At 39.7% G+C, this 23,385-nt stretch overlaps 1 protein-coding gene and 2 long non-coding RNA genes across 11 annotated transcripts in view; 1 reads left to right on the plus strand and 2 right to left on the minus strand.

The window, feature by feature from the left end:
• mink1 (misshapen-like kinase 1) overlaps positions 1-16,590 on the plus strand; it is a 28,835-nt gene extending 12,245 nt beyond the window's left edge. Inside the window, exons 12-32 of one of the 9 annotated variants that reach the window (XM_031320363.2) lie at positions 2,516-2,623; positions 3,210-3,296; positions 5,120-5,296; positions 5,399-5,569; positions 5,897-6,163; positions 6,698-6,777; positions 6,881-6,984; positions 7,085-7,176; positions 7,489-7,512; positions 8,392-8,543; positions 8,713-8,830; positions 10,647-10,763; positions 12,423-12,534; positions 12,816-12,965; positions 13,558-13,701; positions 14,364-14,498; positions 14,634-14,734; positions 14,852-15,001; positions 15,087-15,246; positions 15,361-15,500; positions 15,604-16,590. In XM_031320363.2, the coding sequence (XP_031176223.1) occupies positions 2,516-2,623; positions 3,210-3,296; positions 5,120-5,296; positions 5,399-5,569; positions 5,897-6,163; positions 6,698-6,777; positions 6,881-6,984; positions 7,085-7,176; positions 7,489-7,512; positions 8,392-8,543; positions 8,713-8,830; positions 10,647-10,763; positions 12,423-12,534; positions 12,816-12,965; positions 13,558-13,701; positions 14,364-14,498; positions 14,634-14,734; positions 14,852-15,001; positions 15,087-15,246; positions 15,361-15,500; positions 15,604-15,687 (2,673 nt within the window). In that variant the 3' untranslated portion in view covers positions 15,688-16,590. Of the gene's footprint in view, positions 1-2,515; positions 2,624-3,209; positions 3,297-5,119; positions 5,297-5,398; positions 5,570-5,668; positions 6,164-6,697; positions 6,778-6,880; positions 6,985-7,084; positions 7,177-7,488; positions 7,513-8,391; positions 8,544-8,712; positions 8,831-10,646; positions 10,764-12,422; positions 12,535-12,815; positions 12,966-13,557; positions 13,702-14,363; positions 14,499-14,633; positions 14,735-14,851; positions 15,002-15,086; positions 15,247-15,360; positions 15,501-15,603 lie in introns of those variants that run through there. The other 8 variants (XM_031320365.2, XM_031320367.2, XM_031320366.2 and 5 more) reach the window with 8 other exon arrangements.
• On the minus strand, positions 2,311-17,682 carry LOC116064976. Its single transcript, XR_004108641.1, has 2 exons — positions 17,582-17,682; positions 2,311-2,345 (listed from the first exon to the last, which is right to left on the minus strand). It is a non-coding gene; the product is annotated as an uncharacterized LOC116064976 (long non-coding RNA).
• Positions 17,683-19,238: 1,556 nt separating this feature from the next.
• On the minus strand, positions 19,239-21,268 carry LOC118496555. The gene is made up of 2 exons (XR_004899141.1): positions 21,133-21,268; positions 19,239-20,464 (listed from the first exon to the last, which is right to left on the minus strand). It is a non-coding gene; the product is annotated as an uncharacterized LOC118496555 (long non-coding RNA).
• Positions 21,269-23,385: the final 2,117 nt, after the last annotated feature.

Raw genomic sequence — 23,385 nt, forward strand, 5'->3', positions numbered from 1 at the left:
AACACACAGACATGAGACTGGTATCAAATTTTTCATACAACCTTGGCAAGAAAGCAAGTACGTGTTCATCCAAAAATGTCTAACTACTCCTTTAAGGAAATCTAAGCTATTTTGCATGTCTTTCTTTCTGTTTTGTGGGTACTGTAAAGTTTTTAACACAACACTTAACATTCCAACATTGTCCCAGATTATTGCAATACTGCACCCAATGCTGAAATATGGGGTCTGGTACCTGCAAAATTAAATGCTGCATGAATTCAGCACTGGTAAAGAAAAGCATATCACAAGAAATGATTAAAAAGTATATTGATACTCCATTTACAAAAAGTAGGTGTGTTTTAGGGACAAAATTAGTATGTAGGTTGAGTATCCGCAATGTATCTTTTGAAGTTGAATCATCTCCCTACTTTAGAGAAGGAAAACACATTCACTGGGTGTCTGTAGTTCAGATGCACGCATTCATAATGTCAGATACTAACCCCAAATGTTCACATCTGATTTTAAGCTTTTTATCATGGTCTGCCTTTTTTTGTCTGGTGTTGATTCATGCTAATACATTTATGAAATACAAAGGTATCACATTTTGTCAGGGATAGAAAAATGGTGTCTTTGACCTTATTTCCACCGTTGCACACAGTTCCACAGCTTGATTTTATAATTGATTAGAATCCTGCCCATTTATCAGAGGTTTATGATACTAATGCATTATGCAACAGGCAGAACATTTTAATTCAAAGTTGTACCAAGGAATGGAAATATGAGCTTTTCTTGTATGTGATGTGTCTGATCTTATTTGGTTTCCCATTTCTTGCTTTAGTCATAAGTGCATAGCAGTTATGATCTGCCTTTTATTATCGGCCTACTAAACTTTTGTTATGTTATATACTGAATGTATAGCTATCTATGAACATAAGCAATAAAATACAAAATGTAAGTGTAACAATGTTTGAATAGTTTAGCTATTTAAATGTGGAAATAAGTCCTTTTCACAAAGCCTCCATGACTAAATAACTAGTTGGACTGAACAAAAGCTCTGGTTACAACAGTACCTTTTCAATGCGTTGTTCACTAACATTTATAGTTGAATAAATAGGTAAACAGTGGGGAATAGAGTCAGTGAGATTGTTTGAAGTGAAGTCCAGCTCCTTGCAACACAAGTATGAATTATTTATTCTGCAAACATTGGCCCCAAGTGAGATGATTTTGTAGCCTAGAGTGAGCTGTTTGGTGATGAAGTTTGTAAAATGCATGGAAACAGTGAAAAGGTAATTTCACCTATAAGAAGTATGGGAATTAGTGAGGTGTATAAGTGGCTCAAGATTCAGACTTTCATTACACTAAGACCTATAATCTGCCAGTGTTAATTTGACTAATATAATACATAGAAACTATATGCATGCTATTTTTTGCTGTAGTGAAGCTAAAAGAAAAACCCAGTGTAACCAAGAAATGACATACAAACTGCATTACATTCATATTTAAAAAGTGCATGCAGAAACCTATAATAATGATCACATGTTGGCCATCCCAGATCTGGATCACTAGTGAAATATAATCAGCTTTTCCTTTTATATTTTATTGTATTACCTTTTACACACAAAGTTTCTATCTAAAACAATCTTTTACTCTAAATGCTGTTTTGTACATGCTGTTAACGGTGTTTGCACACCACTATATGGAACAATACAGATTCCTACTGACTTTGATGATTAAAATGTTTGCAGAGTACAAGTATTAGTTGGAAGTTGTAGCAGTTGACATAACGACATGCATAAAAACATAAAAAACACTTTTTATTTTTATTGTATTTTATATTTTATTATATTATATTTTATTTTATTTATATATTATTGAAGTAAAGGTTTTGTACGTTGCTGAAGATTTTGAACGACACCTGTGTAACTCGGCTTATTGGTGGGCTGACAAAGTGCCGGCAGCTGTAAATGTGTGAGGAGTGTGGGATTTGAAGAAGGCACACTTTATTACACCGATATTGCTATTGCTAATTAAAATGAATGGATTGTTAAAGTATTTTTAATGCAGTAAGATTGAACTCCCCTATTATACCACCACCTCCCCCTCTATCTTCTCTGGCTCCTCTGTTCAACTGTAAAGTGCCAACAACAATTGATTGGACAAGAGCTTTGTGTGCTTTGTGTCATTTCACCACAAATAACAAACCTTGTTGTTTTAATGTCCCTTTTAAAAAAGCGGATAAAGACTGCTCCCTGCCAAAAGTGAAAAACTCTTGTCAGTTTGAGTTTCAATCAAGTGTGTGTGTGTGTGTGTGTGTGTGTGTGTGTGTGTGTGTGTGTGTGTGTGTGTGTGTGTGTGTGTGTCACAGCCTCTGTTCTCTGCCCTGCATTCATGCTTCCTTTATTTCTTTTTTTTTCTTTCAAGCTCTTTGCACAAAAAAGGGAGGGTTTGCTTATAAGCAGGCTATCCATTATAAATTCCCCTGTGCAAACACAGCCTCTCTGCTCATTTCTCTTTTTCCTGTCCGCTTCTCTCCCAGCAACAGAGGAAAGAGCGAGAGATGGTGAGGCAGCAAGAAAAAGGTCCCCATCGGAGACTTGACGATATGAGACGGGAGGAAGATAGAAGGTTGGCTGAGAGGGAGCAGGTAACCAACCGCAGGAGATGTGGGGCTGCAATCAGCCAATCAGTGTGAAGTGTGGGTGTGTCCACCAGCAACACTGTGCAAGTTGCTCTGGTGGTGAAATTCTATGAGTTGGTTGCCATAGCAGCAAGGGTCTAAATTAGTGTATTTATTCAGAGATGAGTTTTCTGTGGGTGAGCTCTCTGCGTCTCTTGTGCTCTGTTTCCAGTCTACTGTCAGTAACACAAGAGTCTGGCATCATAGCATCAACACACTGTAGTGCCAAATACTGATTTTATGTTAGTGTGGTATCTTACAACAATCACAATGTACTGCTAAATATTTTAATTATTCCTAATCTAGTAATTTATCACAATCTCTATGTAGTGCTAAACAGTGATGTTATCTTGTATTGGTAACTTTTATGTGTCTCTTACAACTTCTAAACAGGGACGGTGCATGTTAAAATTAAGTATTTGGCACAGTTTGTTGTATATTGGAATTACGTTACATAACAGTTGCCTCTATCTTCTACCCCTCCCCCATAAAACTTTCCTTTCTCTTTTCCCACCTTAATGCCTGTCCTTCCTGCCTCCTTACCTTTCCTCAGGAGTTTATCAGACATAAGTTAGAAGAAGAGCAGCGGCAATTAGAAATCCTCCAGCAGCAGTTGCTTCAGGAGCAAGCACTGCTTATGGTAACTAGTCCTCACTACTTATCATTTCTTGCTTTGACTGCAGAGGTTTCCATGTCCTTTTGGTTACAATACCTCATCAGTAAAGGAGATTTATTTTATTATTTATTTTTCAGTGCCGATCAAAACTAAAAAAACATATTGATCGGCACTGAAAAATATTGAGTGTGCCCTCACAACGATATGGCTTGTTTCTGTTTTTGTCAGGTCAATTTTATTTTTTTTATAGCCCAATATCACAAATCACAACATTGCCTCAGGGGGCTTTATAATTTGTAAAGCATATGACACTCTCTGTTCTCTGCCCTCGATTCGGAGAAGAAAAAACAGTTGTAGTGTTTTGCCAAAACAAACACTGCAGTGTCTGCTTGTTTTTGGGGCCGATGCTTTCAGGTGGAGTAAAAAACAGCTGAATACTTTTATAGTCCATATTCTACTAGCTCTATTTGTATTTGTAACAAAATAAGCAGTTTTCTGTTCTAGATGTGCAGCACCTTGATATAGACACGCTACATGTTACAGAGTATGGATGTAGCTTCCAAACTACTGCATGTCTTAACAAGGCATGCACTGACCTAGATTTTGAGGGCAGATTTATTGGGCAGTTTATTAAGGGAATTCTGGCATAGTGGCCACAGTTGGCATTGTAGGATCACGTGACATACACTGGCCCAGAAAAAAAATGTTTTTCCGTACACAGTCATTACAAAAGTACCCGTAATGAATCCCATTCCTTTTCTGTTATTTTAATCAACTGTAAAAATGCCAATTTAACATTTCCTGCAGCTGGTTCACAGTAATGGCCTCCCCGTCATGCCTTTCATTAAATGTAATAAAGATTGTAACAGGAAAAATGTGAATCAAAAAGAACTAAATCAGTTATAAAAATCTAATGAAATCATACAAAAGGCACAAATATAGAGGAACTGCTTTACGGCTTTGATAGGCAGCTGCAGGAACTGTGAAGTCAGCCATAAGTCATTGCTTAATCAGCTAATCATTCGAAATCCATATTCTGACCTTTTCTCGTGCTCTTCTTTGTTGGGGAGTTAGTACATTTCAAGACAATTAGGCCACCATTAGATATGTAATTAGGTCTTGTCTTTTGCTTTATTAAGCCGTCCACTATATTATCCTTCAGAAAGGAATATCAGCATTCTATGATGTGAAATGCATTGCAAACAAAATGAGCATCAAAACAGTTTTTGGAGGTGTGGAGGATTCCTCCTTAAAAAGAAAATATATATACCCATGTTGCACAGTCTCTGTATATCTGTGTCAGGGTGGCAGCAGGGTAGGAAGAGCAGGCTTGATGTCCTTTTCCAAGGAACTTACCTAAGGTCCTTCTGAGAGCTATACTGTAATCCCTCTTTTGTGTCCTCGAGCTACTCAAAAGTCCCCTCCCACACAGGGAAGCACCTGGGTGAGGCATTCTCACCAGATGCCAGGCTGGGTTTTCTCACTGTGGATGAACACCACAGTGGTTTGTTTGTATCCACAGTCTATTTTCTCTGTCTTTTTCTGTTATTTCTTGTTTTCTTATGAACGCGGTGACCATCAAAAGGCTAGGAGACCTGTGCCTACAACTCCCAATGAAAAACCAATAAGTCAACTGACTCACTTTTACACTGTCTGTTTAATATACAGCACAAAAAGGCTAAGCTAAAGATACAATCAATATTCTTTTGATGTGGGTTTGTAATTGACTGCTGTACTGAAAATAGGAGTACACACTTTGAGATGATAAAGTCTGCCCAAAAGTATCTCAGTGGATGAAATCAGTCTGAGGCAATCAACGGCTTGACTGCAGTGTGTTTTTTGCTCAGGAGTATAAGCGCAAGCAGCTGGAGGAACAGCGTCAGTCAGAGCGACTGCAGAGGCAGCTGCAGCAGGAGCATGCCTACCTGGTGTCTTTGCAACAACAGCAGCAAGAAAAGAAGCCCCAGCTCTACCACTATAACAAAAACCTGGAGCCCAACAACAAACCTACCTGGGCCCGTGAGGTAGCAATGTTACCTACTTTAGAAGCATTACACACCACAGTCAAACTACTGTACACTGACTTACAAAGGACATCCTTCTTTCCCTGACATCCTTATTTTTAGGTGGAGGAGCGAAGTAAGCTCAACAGACAGGGCTCACCCAAAATCTGCACCACTGTCTCTGACACTGCCATCCAGTTGCGCTCTGACTCAATCAGCCAATCGGGAGGGGCCCAGTCTGCTCAGACCCCACCAATGCAGAGGCCTGTTGAACCCCAAGGGGGGCAGGGAAAGGTGTGTGTTTTCAAATGTTTAAAATTCAGTTTATCAAAACCTCCTAGAAAAACAATGCAAGATACAACTGATTATGCTTTTCTGCCCCTAATTCTTTAGCTGCTTTACCCTTCATTGTCTGTTCGACCTTATTTACTCCTTCTTTTTCTCCTTTTCCCTCCTTTCCATCGCCACACATCTGTGATCACTACATGTTAAACAAATCTCCTTGGAATACAAACACAACTTTGCATTCTTCTCCACCTTGGCCTGCCGTCTTGTGCATTCTTCCTTCCGCTCTGCTGCTCCTCCCTCCTGGTTTGCTGCTGCTGCTCCTGTCCTCTGCAGTTCCAGATGGCTCACTTGGTTCCATTGAAGCCTTATGCTGCCCCTGTCCCTCGTTCCCAGTCCCTCTGTGACCAGCCCACTAAGACCATGTCTGCATTCCCCACCCAGGATCCCTCCCTTACCCCCACGCCCCGCCCCATCCACTCTAGAGAGCTGGTGCGTCAAAACTCTGACCCCACTTCTGAAACCCCGGCACCACTGGCACACCAAATCGGAGAGGATCGCGGCCCCTGGATCCGCCTGCCAGATGTGGAACTCCCACCCAAGGTGAGATCTAGTGGCTGGTTTATGACTCAGCAGTAAGTGCACAAACCCAGTAAGTGCGTGAACCCAAAACAAAACCCCAGTTTGCATTTCTTTTTCAACAAGACTCTCATATCTACACGCAAATATTAGCTGGACTACAGTTAGTAAACTGACAATAAAAAGGTCTCCGTTTTAGGAAATAAAAACTCTGTTTACCTTACACAGTACAGTAGCTGTGTAGCTGCTTTGACCTGCCTTTGGTGGTGGTTAAAATCCCACCCTGTAATCACTGCTTACATCCCAGTTGAGGAAGAAATCTTAACCAGTTGAGGATGAACTTTATGTGAATACCTTTTATAAATGTGGTTTATGCGATTTAAAATGTCCATTAAGGGTTGCTTGGGCTACCTGACGACGGGCCAATCTTTTTAGGAAAGTACTGTTGTTTATTAAGGGTGGTAAAAGAGTTAAAAAAAAAAACATGTTTAATCACTTTCTTAGCTACTGTTTTGTTAAAATACGGATTATGTAAGACTATGATGTTTCTGTCCTCAGATTCCCCAGAGGACAGCGTCTATTGCCACAGCTCTCAACACCAACCTGAACTCTGGCATAAGGCATCCAGTACGGGCCAGGTACTGAGGACAGCCAAATGATTTATCAGATATTTCCTTAAATTAGTGCCCACTCAATGGTGGTAGATAGACTTCAGATAACTGATTTGTATCCCCATGGCAGCAATCCAGATCTCAGCCGCAATGATCGCTGGGAGAGAGGAGACTGTATGAGCATCATATCCAATCTGCCCCAGACTGGCTCTCTAGAGAGGCATCGCATCCTCAGTGAGTCCCTGCCTCCCCAATGCTATTTCTCTGCAGACTGTCTTTGCAGTAAGTCTGATTTCAGAATTATAACTTCACTCTACAACATTGTTATGTGCAGGTTCCTCCAAAATGGATTCACCCATTCTCTCCCATGATAGTCGTCATAAGCCAGGGGAGTCTCGCACCTCCTCCCGCCCTGGGCGCCCTGCTGTAAGTGTTTTTTTCAAACAGGCATTGCATCGGCTTTCTCTCCAGTATCCCCTACTTATAAAACTAGTTTTAACCTTACTGTAAGATTGCATGCAACACATATTGTATTGTAAAATAAAAGGCACTAACGTAATGTACATATGCTCCGTTCGATCTCAAACACACCTGTTCTGTAAACTGACAAATAGTTATACTAACTCAAAGTTTTCTCCTCACATACCTTTCCTGTACATGTGCTACACTGTTGCTGTTTCCATTCATGTTTCTCCTCTTCTCTAACCTGGTTTGTTGACTTTACCTCAACTTGTGCAGAGTTACAAGAGAGCCATAGGGGAGGTTAGTATCACTGTGTCTTTTGTGTGTTATGCAGTGCTCAGTGTTCATGCATGAGTTTGCATCTGCATTCACTGGCTGTAGTACATGTTCGTAAATAATGAATTGCATGCTCCATACTCTTTCATTTATTGGGTAAATCATGTTTTGTCTTTGAATGAAATTCCACTCTTTACATAAAGGCATTTTTGAATGCATTTTTCTGTTACTATGTGGACATCCTACACTCAACACAGGCCTTGTTACTATGCCTCAGAATCATTCCAAAATGTCACCAGCTGAAAGGCTCTGAGAGTATTGACAGTTTTGAGTCCGGACTTACATTTGGACTCTTTCTAGGGGTGGGATTCACCAGAGGCCTTACGATACGATATCATCACGATACTTTTATCACGATACGATATTATGACGATTTTAAAGATATTGCAATATTCTGGGATATATTGCAATTTATTACCTTTTTTCCAACTTCAAATTTTTCCCAATTTCAAATTATGTCCCCAAAAGGAAACTTCTGAGATCTGTTTTATCTAAAAAGATAAATTTCTCTGTTTGTTCATCCCACTTCAATTTTATTGCTGCAAAATGGGATTGTCAAGCAGGCAAACTGACCAACACATATATGATAATAGATCGATACTTGGCGTCTGTGTATCGATACAGTATTGCCACCGAAAATATTGTGATACTATGCTGTATCGATTTCCACCCCCCCACCCCTTACTCTTTCTGAGCCCATCCTTCTGACAAACCCTCACCTTCACTTGTGTTGGATTGTCTTTAATATTAGCATTGTATATATTACTGTTGCATTACTGTCTTTGATAGTTGAGATTATGTTTAAAACATTCTTAAAGTAAATGGTGGTGTATGTGTGTGCAGGACCATGGCCTCTTTGCCAAGGAGCGTGCTGAGGAGCAGCCAAGGCCCCCAGTCAAGGCCAACGATTACTCCTCGTCTTCCGAGAGCAGCGAGAGTAGCGAGGAGAGTGAGAGTGGCGAAGGAGCAGAGGAAGAAGAAAGCCCCACAGATCGGTAACACTAACACCTACAAATAGAGAGCATTAATGGTTTTTATTTGTCAAATTTACTTTTGCATAAAGAATTCAATACTTAGCATAAAACTGTCTCTTTTTCACTCTTTCCCATTATCAAGCTTAAGGTCTTATGTCATCCTTGACTTCTGTTCCTCTGTTGATTTCAGTCACAGGGACGCAGACACTGATTCAGTCAACACCATGGTGGTTCATGAAGACGAAGGCGAGGGGGGAGAGGGAGAGCAAGCTGGGGGCTATGGCGATCAGACCATGCTGGTGCAGAGGGTGAGTCATCTGTGTACGTAATGATGCTTAAAATGCATTATGACTTGATGGAAAATCAACGCAGTACACGTCAAAGACACAAAGCTGCACCGGGTCCACTTTGTTCTTTGGTGGTTTTTTTCCACACTTAACTGACCAAATGAAGAATATTATGTGGAGCCATTTTCCATGTACCCTTAATGAAGTTTGATAGCAGAAATAATGAAGATGCCCAAAACATCGATGATCGTCAGGTTTCACTGAAGATAGGGCTGGACAATATATCAATATTATATCGACATCAGTATATGAGGCTAGATAGCGTCTTAAATTTTGGATATCGTAATATTGTGATATGACACAAGTGTTGTCTTTTCCTGGTTTTAAAGGCTACATTACAGTAAAGTGATGTAATTTTCTGAACTTAGCAGACTGTTCTAGCTGTTCTATGATTTGCCTTTACCCACTTAATCATTGTATCCACATTATTGGTGATTATTTATCAAATCTCTCATTTTGTTAATATTTTGTGAAAGCACCTATAGTCAACCCTACAATATCGCCGCAATATCGACATCGATGTATTTGGTAAAAAATATCGTGATATTAGATTTTTTCCATATCGTCCAGCTCTAACTGAAGAGCACCATTGTAGATTTAATGCTTTGCACCACTGTAATAAAAGCACTTGGGAATAGATTTATCAAAGAGGAGCACAGATACATAACAGTGCCAAGTTTGCTGTCAGCTTCAATATTGCACATCTGTTGTTTTGAGTTTTCGGAAAAAGTAGTGCTGCTGGGAAGCTCACAGGATCAGCAGAAAGTTGACCATGAGAACTTTTGCGAGCCCGTTAATACATATTTACAGAGGATCAGTAACTGTGCTTCAATAATGCTGCAACTGAATATATTTTTGTTTTTTTTATTGTGTATATGCCCAAAGCCACCCTGTGTTAGGTTGGCAAAGATCTTTGAGATTTTTGGAGAGACAGCAATATGATTCAGTGAAAGACAGCACACATCTTGCAGGTGGCTACTGATGGGCTGAATGTGGGAAGTATCACCTAATGAGATTCTTCTCATTTACCCCTGAGTATGTGAAAGAGGTGGTTGTAACTGAGACAAAATAGAAGGTGTAGATTATCTTAAGGAAATTCATGAATTTCTTGAAATATATCTGTGAGAACACCATGTACAGATGGCATATATATTTTACCATATATGATTAGTATGCAAAAACTGAAAATGTGCAATAAATGGCCCTTGATCTTTCAGTTTCCATATTTTGTTCTGAAGATTTACAAGCTGTGCAGATAGATCTTCTCTAGTCTTTTCATAGTCAGTTTTAAAACTAGTGTTTTAGATTCTTATCATCATTCAAAAAATATACTGTATTTTTTGTTTCCCCTTTTTCCCTAATGTGGCAGTAAATCATTCCAACTATTGTTCAACCAAAACCAGAACATGACTTTTGGTTGTGGATGGCAGCTAAAGGCTGAACTGGTCTGATCACTATTTAGATGACGGTGACAGAAAGCAGGAGAGAACTCTAGACAAAGGGTGTTTTTGTTTTTCCATTGCATTTACGTGGTGCATCAATGACATAAAATAAACATGAATGACTCTCCCAGTGTTAAGAACAGGAACTTGATTTTTTAAAGCAAGTTTGGTTACAAATGTTTCTTCACTTCTTGTGATTACTTTGGTGTGCTAACCATAACGGATCATATTCTGGTAATTGGTGCAGCAGATTAGCCTTGACCCAAATCTGTTATTGACAATATGTAATGCATCGAGGTGTGTGTGTGTGTGTGTGTTTCTCTTTTACCTGAAAGACCCCAGAGAAGCGGAGCCATAATGGATACACTAACTTGCCAGATGTGGTGCAGCCCTCCCACTCCCCCACTGATTCAGCCACTCACTCCTCCCCTGGGAAGGACTCTGTTTATGATGTATGTTATACTGATGCTAAATATATCAGTCCTAAATTCCTGATTTATTGTTTTGTGTTCCCTTTCTGCTGTCATTCCAGCCATGAAGTCCACCCATAACACATTGAATTTCATGACAATCAGTTTAGTCTGTTAGTTGACCATCATCAAAAATGTAGGTCTTTAAATTGTGGTTTTAAAGGGGCGCTATGCAGTTTTGGCAATGTCTTCGCTGTTTTCTAGCTTTTTGCTCGCAGGTTTCTCTATAGAGCTCCCCCTACAGCTTCGGAATAGATATTTGGCAACACTGTTGTAAAAACTCTTTGGCGACTCTCCCCCCTCCCATCTTCTCCCTCTGGTCATGTGCATTTGTTTTCATAGAAGCCAGCAAACGCACGGAGCAATTTCCACTGAGGTAGACAGCTAGTAAGCTAGCTAGTAAGCCCGTACAGACAGCGATCATCATAAAAACCTTTACAGACAATAGCAAACATTCTGAGGTCACAATAACAAGAAATACAAAGATTAAACTTGAGTTTATCCCAAAGATACTTATAAGCGCAACAGCAAGAACGCCAGGTCAACATCGGATTTGCAGGCTTCCATTTGTCTCAGTTTTCGCCATTCTGAAAACGCAGGTCCGATGTTTACTCGTGTCTTGACTCCTCGCTCGGTCAGTCTGCCGTTTCCTCTTTCTCTGTTCCTCCGACAATGCTTTCCTAGCTTTCTGCTTCTTTTTTGCCGGCTCAGCCATGACGATAGTGTGAAAAACTCCATTGCTACCTTGTTCTTATAGCTAGCCGGTTCCTGTATGTGTGCAGTGCCGTGAAGCAATTCATTGCATCGCGAGACCTGATATCACGCGATACTTCCTGACGCTGAGGCCAGCAGCTCGCCGGCCGAAAATTGCAAGGGTGGTTTTTCCGCTCACAGGCGCTAGGTGAAAGCGAGACGACCACCATTCAACCCAAAAAAAGTCATATAACCATTCCACTGACTCCGAAGCTGTTCAGTTAAGGTACATTAAGCTAAAAAAAAAAAAAACTGCATAGTTCCACTTTAATGCCACATAGGCACTGGAAATATCAGTTTTTAAAGGTCCCATGGCATGAAAATTTCACTTTATGAGGTTTTTTTAACATTAATATGCGTTCCCCCAGCCTGCCTATGGTCCCCCAGTGGCTAGAAATGGCGATAGGTGTAAACCAAGCCCTGGGTATCCTGCTCTGCCTTTGAGAAAATGAAAGCTCAGATGGGCCGATCTGGAATCTTGTTCCTTATGAGGTCATAAGGAGCAAGGTTACCTCCCCTTTCTCTGCTTTGCCCGCCCAGGGAATTTGGCCCACCCATGAGAGAGAGACATCATGGCTTTCAAACGAGCAAAGTGGCAGTTGGTCAAGGCCACACCCCCACTCTCTACCTTGCCCCTCTCCTCCTCAATAGCTTCAGAATCAGAAATGGCACATCCTAAGTAAAGCTCATTGTGGGACTGGCTCTAGTGGCTGTAATTCTGCACCAAGGCTGAATTTCAGGAAAGAGAATTCAGATACAGTATTAGGGGACCACTAAGGCCTATATAAAAGCATCCAAAGAGCACCATGTCATGGGACCTTTAACATTTTGTCATGATGTTGACTTAAACAACATTGTACAACTCATACACCCTTTCTGCTCCACCAGTATCAGTCCAGAGGTTTGGTGAAAGCATCTGGCAAATCCTCCTTCACCACCTTTGTGGATCTGGGCATGTACCAGACACCAGGAGGTACAGGGGATAACATATCTGTCAGTGGTGAGTCAGGAGCTTTTCAGACTTGCAGCAACATCTGCTTGGAGATTCTTGAACTTCTTTATTACCTTAACCTTTGACATAATTTATTGTGCAGTAAGATACTTTAGGAAATGAAATGAGTTTTTTTTTTGAGATATTTTCTATTACATTACAATTATTACCTTTTTTTAAAAAAAAAAAAAAAAAAAGATGAATGGGAGGTTTGTGTTCCAAGCCTTTGTACCATGGTTTGTGTTTTCCTTCTTCGATTAAACCATTTCCATTGTGGCCTCCCTGTTTAGGCTTGAGGTTTGAGCAGCTGAAGATGGAGGTGAGGAAAGGATCCATGGTGAATGTCAATCCCACCAACACCCGCCCCCCCAATGACACACCTGAGATCCGCAAGTACAAGAAGAGGTTCAACTCTGAGATCCTGTGTGCTGCGCTCTGGGGTGAGAACAGATTCAATACTTAAAGAAAGATTAAACACCAAGCGACATTAGATCCCTGAAACTAACTTATTATTCAAAATATGATTATCTCTGGAGTTAACAGACTCCAAACATGGTGCGTCATCAATAATTCGTTGTCTCTGCTTTCATTATCAAAGCGATTTTTATCAAATAAATACCTGCTCTTCCAGCCTCTTTTCACAAGCAGTTTTCCATAAGCGCCATCTTTTGCCGATGTGATTACTTGTTGGGGGAAAAAAATTATCTTATATTTGCCGAACAACTTGTGCTGTAAAAAGGGTTAGTCTCTTTTCTCTATCTTCAATGATACAACCACAGTTGCATCACATATTCATTAAAGCTGTATTTTTTTATTCCTCCTGTAAATAAAATGGAATATCATGGCGGTAGAGTTGCTGCAGGTTATGATGTGGAAATGATCATGGAAAAGGAAAGCATACGAGATTACAAACAAGTGTTGCAACACAGGTATACTGCCAACATACCTTGAGCTGTGACTAGAAAGGCAATAATTACAATCATTTTATGCAAAATGAAAAAGCTGTTAATTTGTGCATGTGTGTGTCCCCAGGTGTTAACCTGTTGGTGGGCACAGAGAACGGTCTGAAGCTGCTGGACCGTAGTGGTCAGGGCAAGGTTTACCCCCTCATCAACTCCCGCAGGTTCCAACAGATGGACGTCCTGGAGGGCCTCAACCTGCTCATCACCATATCAGGTCATTACTGCTGCTCATCACCATTCTGCTCTCTCTACAGTTGGTTAAAGCTGTCTGTACTTTTGGCATAAGACTACCGTCTTTAATGGGATGCCAAACACTAGACAGCAAATTGTGCTAATGCCTTCAGAGTGATTATTTTTGCTTTGCAGGAAAGCTTATATTTCTGTGCAATGTGTATTAGGGCCTGGAGGTATTGACAAACGCTAATATCACAATATTTTTTAACAAATAGGAAATACCAATATGTTTTACTCTATACTGAATTAATAATTTGATGACATTTTGTTGATTATTTATGATGCTTTTATCAGATATTAACACATAACATTCAGTCAAACAATCAGTTGTAGTGTTAATAATAAGCAGAAATGCAGAACATGCCGTCAACATGTTTGCACAGCTAAAACGCAAGTTTAGAATTGTGTGTCATTAACTGTTAAGCAGACAATTAAAATTAAAGCTGCAAGACAATTGAAATTACATATTACGAAATTATGAGAACCAAAATCCCAGACTATATCTAGTTTCATATTCAATTAATTTTAGTAATATAACTCCCAGCTCTTATGTGTATAGTTTGCAAATCTTAATCTTCTGATTTAAACCATTACTGATATTAGTCTCCTTTGTAAGTGATCTCTCATGGTGTCTATTAAAAGGCAAGAAAAACAAGGTGCGTGTGTACTACCTGGCCTGGCTGAGGAACAAGATCCTCCACAATGACCCTGAGGTGGAGAAGAAGCAGGGCTGGACCACTGTGGGGGAGATGGAGGGCTGCGTGCACTACAAAGTGGGTGAGTGACAGATGATGGCTGTTTTATCTCTGCTGTCTATTCTACTCTGGAGAAGTTCTCATAAGTGCATTTGGCACAGTGAATTATTGATTACAAGTATCTGATGTCAGATGGCCTTGTGGTTGTTCTATCTAGTGAAATACGAGAGGATAAAGTTTCTGGTGATTGCTTTGAAGAATGCGGTGGAAGTCTATGCTTGGGCGCCCAAACCTTATCACAAATTCATGGCCTTCAAGGTAAGTCTCCCCCTTTCCTATTAGTTATGCGAGATCAGTCAGCCAGAAGAGCATTCAAGTTGATTATCTTCTCACTCACTCACTGTTCCCAAACCCCCTCCGCTCCTTTTTAACCAGTCTTTTGCAGACCTGCCACACAGGCCTGTCCTGGTCGACCTGACTGTGGAGGAGGGGCAGAGGTTGAAGGTGATCTACGGTTCTTGTGCTGGCTTCCATGCCATTGACGTGGACTCTGGAAACAACTATGACATTTATATCCCAGTTCATGTGAGTTGTACAGCTGTCAGACAGAATTGTTTTGGGAGAGGTGAAACCTACAGGAGCTTATTCCTTCTGTTTTCATGTCAAACAGATCCAGAGCCATGTGATGCCGCACGCAATTGTCTTCCTGCCCAGCTCAGACGGCATGGAGATGCTGCTGTGCTACGAAGACGAGGGCGTCTACGTCAACACCTACGGACGCATCATCAAGGACGTGGTCCTGCAGTGGGGCGAGATGCCCACATCTGTTGGTGCGGGTTAAATCCAAAAACAAACTTAAATAGACATTTTATAAAAGTGGATGTATCCTCTGTACAAACTGTAACCAGCTTGCCTAGTACTAATGTTACATGTTTCCTTTGCAGCTCATATCTGCTCAAACCAGATCATGGGATGGGGAGAAAAGGCCATTGAGATCCGTTCTGTAGAGACTGGCCACCTGGATGGTGTCTTCATGCACAAAAGAGCTCAGAGGCTGAAGTTCCTTTGTGAGAGAAATGACAAGGTGAGAAAGATGCAAATGTTTAAAGTGTGGGACAGTAAGGTCACTAATAGTAGCTGTTTGTTTGAAGACACGCATGTCCTTTTGTGTCTGTGCTGTTCATCAGGTGTTCTTTGCATCAGTGCGGTCTGGAGGCAGCAGCCAGGTGTACTTCATGACGTTGAACAGAAACTGCATCATGAATTGGTGAAGGAACAGCTGCTCTGGTCAGTGTGTGGAACCCAGCAGGGTTCGGAGAAGCAAGTGCATCCGAAATTCTCTCAAACGCATGCACACAAATACCAACACTTCTCTCCCTTTCTCTCCAGCTCGCACTCAGTCACTCACGCACACATGCTCCAAAGACACACACACACACACACACACACACACAATGTCATAGACAAACACACGCATACACAAAACAATCTTTCAATCCATTCCAGCTTACATCACAATTTCTAGAGGCTCCGTGATAACATTATCTCTGAAATCAAATGTTAATACCATCTACAGTGTATTGATTTGTACTGTAAATATTCTTGTCTTGATTTCCTTTACTTGGTGGACATGTGTTCAGTCGTAACTGATTAGTTCCTAATTCTAAAGTATGTTAAAAAAAACATTCCTGAGTGGTTCTACAGTACATTTTGAAGAAGGCATTATTCACCAATACTGTATGTTGAAATTAAGCTGTAAATAGGTAGCACCTTACACTTAGATCTCAATCATTTGCAGGTCTCTAATATAGCCTCCATTTGGTGTGTTGCCACCGGCACACATGGACGTCAAATAATAAAATGCTGGAACACCCATCTGCAGTGGCTTGTGAACCCCCAATGTTTTGGGGCTCCCACAATTTCAGGGAGGCTTAAAGGAAGGATTTAGTACAATAAAATATTACAAAAGGACATTAAAGTCAGGACAAAGTAGCTTGTTGAAGTATTTTTAGTTTATGTATAGTCGACCGTAACCTGAGGCCGGCTTTCACTAACTTTTTCCGGCCTGAATGACAAATGATGTTGCAACTCTTAATCACAGCAAGTAAGCCTTGAATGCTTCAAAAGCAAAAATAGATTTCAGTTTAAAAATGAATAAATGATAAAAAAACAATCGGAAATCTCGTAAATGTGCAGTACTCAGAATCAGTAATGTGAAATCTCCTGCTTTGCCTTTTTTCTTCTTCTATGGTTTAGGTGAATTTATTATTTGATTCATCAGGCTTGTATCTAAACTTTTTTGTTTTCATAGATTTACAAAATACAAAAAACTGTTATTTATATGTAGTGCTTCTGCATTGGTATTAGCCTACTGGTATTCTTAATTTTACTGTAATTATATTGCCATTATATTGCAATATATGCTATTCTGTGGAGTCTTTGTTTGAAGAGGGGGGTTTGTATATTTGGGTGGTAGTGTTAGGGAGTACAATGACACCTTTGGAGGAGAGAGAGAGAGAGAGAGAGAGAGAGAGAGAGAGAGAGAGAGAGAGAGGATTTGTCACATTGGAGAAACCTGAAAGGGCGGTGTCACTGAGATTCCAGTGATTAAGGGAGATCATTTTCGTGGTCCTTTCACCCTACTACCACAGTGATCTACTCTGCTGTATTATATTTCAGTTCTTAGACTATTTCGTTAGTGTGGATCTTTTTTGTGAGAAGTGTTTGTTCAGGGGATTGCAGTAGAACAGCTCTTAGTGTGGTACAGTTCATAAATTGTCTTAGGTCAGTGGAAAGATTTAATGTAGGGCGACTCTGCAATACCACAGAGGACTTCATCTCATCAGGCACTTTGGAGAGGACGGCTGAACCACATGAGACTTAATATATGACTTAATATATTTTTATCTGTACACTCTGCCAAAGTTCACAGCATATTCTGCAAGGGGGTATAAATCAAGGCCAAATGGAATATTGCTTACATGGCGACTATAAAGATTTTACTCTTCCTATAGATCACTAACCAATTCCTTTCTGTATATACATTCAAAAAGTCAGCCGACTTCGCTAGCTGCTTGGCATTTTCTATAGATCTTGACTGTAATTTAACTGCCTGCTTTGTTTAGGCAACTGCATAAGGGAGATAGTGTGTGTGCTCTCATACACCAGTACGGTAGAAGTATGAGACAGTGTTATCAGGAAGTAGCTTGGTGATTATCAGTCAGCAATGGGTAGGTCAACACATGACTCAAGCTTTTTGTGTAGTGTGTTCGAACACCAACAGGTGGACATTTTTAAAGTCAAGATGGTTTTTCGTCACCCAGATCATGCATCTTATCAGCATGGAGTTGTTAGTTCAAAAAGTTAGTTCATGTGCTTATAAATAGAAGCGGACATGTTCATGTTAAAAGAGCGCAACTGTGTTTTTTATTTTTTTTTTTTTGTGCGAAACTGTCAGTATAAAACACTTTTGCTTATTATGAAAGGAATATTGGCTAGTGATCAATGGGGTAGTCTGCTAAAAGTCACTGAGAAGATATATTTCATACAGGCAAAAGGAAAGCTATTAAGAATGCAGTATATGTTTACGGCAGAGAGTTTAATCAAAGAGTAGCCTATATGAATAGATCGTTAATTTTATGGTGAGACTATAAAACAAACTGTAAATGGGCATGGAAAGCACTTTCACTTCAGTAACAAAAACACACATTTACAAATATATCTTCAGCAGATACTTGGTGTGCATGTAAGCCATTAAAATAGAGTATATAGTACTGTATCAAAGTTGTGTTCCCCTTTTTATCGAATGTGTTTTTATTCTTGAATATCTGTCATGTGCCATGACTTACATTTCAGATGTCACAATTACAATCCACCAGGAACTCTGGCACTTATGCTTTTTATGGTCAAATCATAATTTTTTATCAATCTGCCATGTTTACAGTTAAAGCAGTGCCTTGGATTTGGGACGGTGAGAGATTTAAGGATCCCCCCACGCGCACACACACTTGTCTCTTGCTTGAAATCTCATGAATAAAAGGCATAACTATATTTTCTTTCTCAATATGGTGATTTATGTCCTGTGCCACTTAAAGCAACACTAGAGAACTTTTCCTGCTTCGGTCCCCCTAAAGGTTGGAAGTGGAATTGTCCATTACATTACATTATGCAAGTTTGTCAGATCGGGTAGCGGATCTGTAGTTCGAATGAACTGGACAATGTAATGTAATGGACAATTCCGAAGCGGGAAAAGTTCTCTAGTGTTGCTTTAAGTCAAATTCAGAATATCCTATAGATGGACTTTAAATGCTTTTTTGGCACCGTGAATATTACCTAAAAACGATCAACAGACAATCCATTCAGAAAGATGCAATAACAAAAATTAACACGTCCAATTAATCCAATGTGACGTGTAAAGGATCTCCTCACAGTGGGAGCCAGCATAGTGAAAAGCCATACGTATGAAACGTGTTTGTAGAGTAAACTTAGTACCTGTGCACAGATCAAATTCTAACTCTTGTGTGCGATGTCTGCTCAGAAAATGTAGGTTCTTGCAGCAAAGATTAGAAAAGCACTTGTTCTTGAATGATGTTGGATGTGTAATCTTGTAGTGGGGAAAGTAGCTTCATATATTCTGAGAAGCCTATTTTATAAAACATGTAAATTGGTCTATATTGAGAAATCAAAGTGAATGTACATCTATAAGACAGATTTGTATTTATATGAAACTGTGTATTGCTCTATTAGTCAAAGCACAATGTATTTTAAGGCAGAAAGGTCAAAGCTAGCATTGAGTGTAAAGGAGAGATGGAGTTTATTTTTCCCTATTCACTCAGCAGTCGTCAAACTCGTCAGTATGTAATCAGTCTAAGTAGTTGGTTATAGTGAAACGAGTAGTCCGCTGAAACAGCCGTGTGTATGTAGACTGTCAATTACTGCAGCATTTCTGTTGAGTTATCTAGACATAAAATAATGTCTGTCTTCTTGTTACCAGAAGAGTCCAATGTGGCTTTGATTCAGACACTTGTGGTGACTCACAGATTGGTGTTGGATCTGGCCTCTGGTGTAAATTGCCTATGTGGGGTTGACAGGCTGTTAATGTGCTCAGGCGATAACGGGAAACATCACACAGGTGGTGCAGTGGTGATGTGACGGGCGTGATGGCCCTTGCATGAAGTTATTGGCTCTTGGCTATCAAAAAAGGCAGCATTTAGTAAGGGAAAAGTGCATCGATCAATTAATAACAATTCCAGAATACAGGCAAAAACAACTACTTAATCATCATTTCTTGACAACTTAAGTTTTATGCACTTTTGTCACCAGGTATGAAAGTCCATAAAGCAGAACTCCACTGATATTCACATCAAAGTCTGTTTACACGTCTTGGGGAGTACTACTGCATATGTGGAAAAAAACTTGTATAAAGCCATTTGTGATTCCAAAAGGAGCTGCGTGAATTGTGATAAATTACCTCAAGTGATGTCACTTGAGTCAGCGTCCGTTCGGGCTGAAGATTACAAGTTTGAAAATAAAAAACAATCTGGGAGGTGTGGCGTAAGAAAGAAGTATACTTACCAGATCTCTGTAGCTGCTCCTCATCTCTGCATGAGGCTAGCGGCTCAAGGCTACATTAGCCGCTACTAGCACAACACACCTGAATCTCCGACCAAACTGTCGGCAGTCGCGTTGCAATGTGGGTAATGTAGCCATCAGATTTTAACAAGGAAAAAAATGTTTGGAATAAAGACGTTATGCATCGATTTTGATACTTTTTTTGTTTTACCTTCCATTGCGAGTCTGACCATGTTATAGAACTTCAATTCTAAATCATTGGAGTACTCTTTGTGTTTACCCAAACACTAAATACAGAGAGTGATGAGCAGACATTTCCTGTGCCATTTTGTTAGCAACATCTCAGATGTTGCCTGGTAACATCAGTAAGTGCACTTACTAACAAATTAAGTTAAAACAGACTGTGATGTGTACAATAGTTTGAGTTCTCCTTTAAAACACAACTCATGTTGTATAACATACAATTCACTTGGAATACTTAAAGTGCCCATATTATGAAAAAAATCACTTTCTGGGATTTGGGGTGTTATGTTGTGTCTCTGGTGCTTCCACACGCATACAAACTTGGAAAAAAAAACATCCATGCTGTTTTGAGTGAGATACAGGTTTCTGAATGTAACCTGCTTTCAGTCTCTGGGTGAGCTGTTCAAAATCTGCAGGGCTTTCTACGTCACTAGCCGAAACGAGGGGGCTAACCGCTAGCATGCTAGCACTAGCTGGCGCTACCCCCCTCGTTCTCAATGGCAAAACACTGCTACAACATACACGTTCACCATAATCTACAAAAGAACTACTTACATGTCCCTGTTGTGCAGGTATTCCACGCAAAGTTGGAAGTGCGCCCTTGTTTAGAAGAAGTCTCCCGGCTAATCCTGCCTTGTACCTGACTGAAGTTAGAGAAACAGCTAGCTAGCTGATGTGACCCTTACCTAGCTACTGCGACTTCCAACAAAGATGGTACTGAAGTGTGATGCCTCACTCTGTAGCTAAAACAGAGGCCTGTACACACAGGGTGAAAAGAGGAGCTGCAGCAATGTGCAGTACAACAAAAATATGGTGTTTTTTGAAAATTAAACCATGTAAACCTATACTAGTACAACCTCAAAATACGATTATGAACCTGAAAATGAGCATAATATGAGCACTTTAACTGTATTTCTACCTCGGCTGTGGTGCACAAGCTTAGTGAGGCACATCAAACTACTTCAGTTGCAGATAATGTCTAACTAAAAATAATGCAAAACACAATACCATCATTTTTATTTAATCATCTTTATTGTCTGATTTGTGTTGACAGTTGTGTCTCTGGATATCATTGCAAATAAAAACAAACGTGTTTATTTTAAGAAGACCCTTATTTTACCAATAAAAGGATTTCAATATGAGCTTTTTCTTAAAATCTTGTGATGAATATTTACATGTAGTTTTGGATGAGGTAATACAGTATGTCGTCAACTAGAATGAGGCAGTCACTTCCAAATATTAAGCCTAATTTAATGCAACAGAAATTCTTATAATGGGTTGTGGTTTGTAACACAGGAGAGTAGTTCTGCTTGTTGATTTCCCTAAAAGCACCTTAAGGTGTAAAAGTGCTATTTTATTTTGTACCAACAGCCATTAAAAGAACCTCACAACTCCTTAGAGTCAGTGTCAGTCTGACCATAAGCATGAACAGACTTGATTGCTGAATTCATTTAAGCTCTGAACAAGTTTGGCATCAGAAAGAAAGAGGCACCACTGAGTTGTAGGTGTAGCGCTGAAGGTGTAGAACATCATCTTGAGAGACTTCTCTCAGATGACATTTCTTTTTAATAAGCAATACAAGCATTTGAACAAATATAAACCATGGCTATCCATCTGTGTGTGGCCTACAGAAAGCAATTCTTCAGTGGCCTTTGGCAGACTGAATGTAGGCTGGTTTGTGTGTTGCTTGTTACAGAAGTTGTTCTGTACTTTACTTTCGTTTGTAATCACTTGAAATAACTGCTTCTCTCTCAGTTTAACACAAGCACCTGTTGGGATGCTTGTTCTTATTTTGCTATAATTAAATCCCAGAAACTGCCTTTATGGACTCTGATATCAAAAGATAATATTCTGTTGAGGCACTCCTCTCTCATAGCTTATATTTCTAATCAATAAACGTGTGAATGGATTAGCAGCAGTAGCTCGGAGTGAGGCAGATCAAACTTGGGGAGCTCTAAAACGATATGGAGCTTTGGACAGATCTACAATATCTATTAATGTTTTTCAATAACTTTTTCTTTTTTTAAAGACGTAAACATCTTTGCAATGTTTTAGTGTGTGTGCGCGCGTCTGTGTTACTGTGTCTGTGAGAGGTTAACTCCAGATTGTATTTCATAGACTGATCAAATTTAAACTTTCAAAAGATTGTGTTGAATGAATTCATGTCTTAATACAGCATTGTTTGAAAAATTAAATACCTTAATCTCATTAGTCTCGTTTCTTTTTTTTGTATTCTGAAAAAATGTCCATTATACAATTGATTTTACTTTCTATTACCTACATTTCTTTGAACTGGACTTCCTTGTGCTAATAAGAATGATAAGGTGTCATTTTTTCTGCTCTAACAGGAGCAACAAAGATAAGAGGAGAGTGAAGGAGATGTCAACCTTGCAGTGTGTACACAGAAGCCTTTTCCAGGGAGAATAATTAAGATAACGTGTGGGTTTACCGTGGGTGTGCTGGGGCTTCAACAAAATACTGCAGTGAAAATGTGAAATATATGTCAGTGTTTAACCACATGATGTGCTAAAATCACTGAGTTTATGTGATGTATATAAGACTACGTCACAGGAAACCCAGTTCAATATTCACAGGTATGCTATTCAGTGGATTCAAATTATTGCCTAAAAGATTGTTTTTGTTGTTGTTGAATAAACCCCTTTTCATCCTTAATTTGTGAATCTGAGATTCCGAGTAAGCTGCAGCTTCCTCTGGTGGCTGAACGTAAAAACACTTCAATCCTGCAATAAAGCTAAATCTCTTCCTGTATGACACATTTCAGTTTAATTTCAATCAGCAGATAAGGAAAACGCACAAAGTGAACTACCCTTTCCCAAACTATTGGTCTGTTAAACAATGAGTAATGATGGGGAAAGATATTCAACAACATTGCTGTGACCTGAGCACAGATGACTTGTTTTTATCCCCATATTCGAGACAATATTTCATTGGTGATTGTGAAAGTCCAGGTTCTATCCACACATTTCTGATTAAATACCTTACTTAGTTTAATGTGGGGAGCTACCACCTTGGAATCCTGTCAGGTGTTGGTGTACTTTTATACTGGTTTAATTGTTTTGGTTTTGAATAGGATATTTTTTTAGATCACTAGAGGACAAACAATTAGAGGAAGACAAAATTCATACAATTAAGCA

Source organism: Sander lucioperca, chromosome 13, assembly GCF_008315115.2.
Source record: "Sander lucioperca isolate FBNREF2018 chromosome 13, SLUC_FBN_1.2, whole genome shotgun sequence".
Classification (NCBI taxonomy): Eukaryota; Metazoa; Chordata; class Actinopteri; order Perciformes; family Percidae; genus Sander; species Sander lucioperca.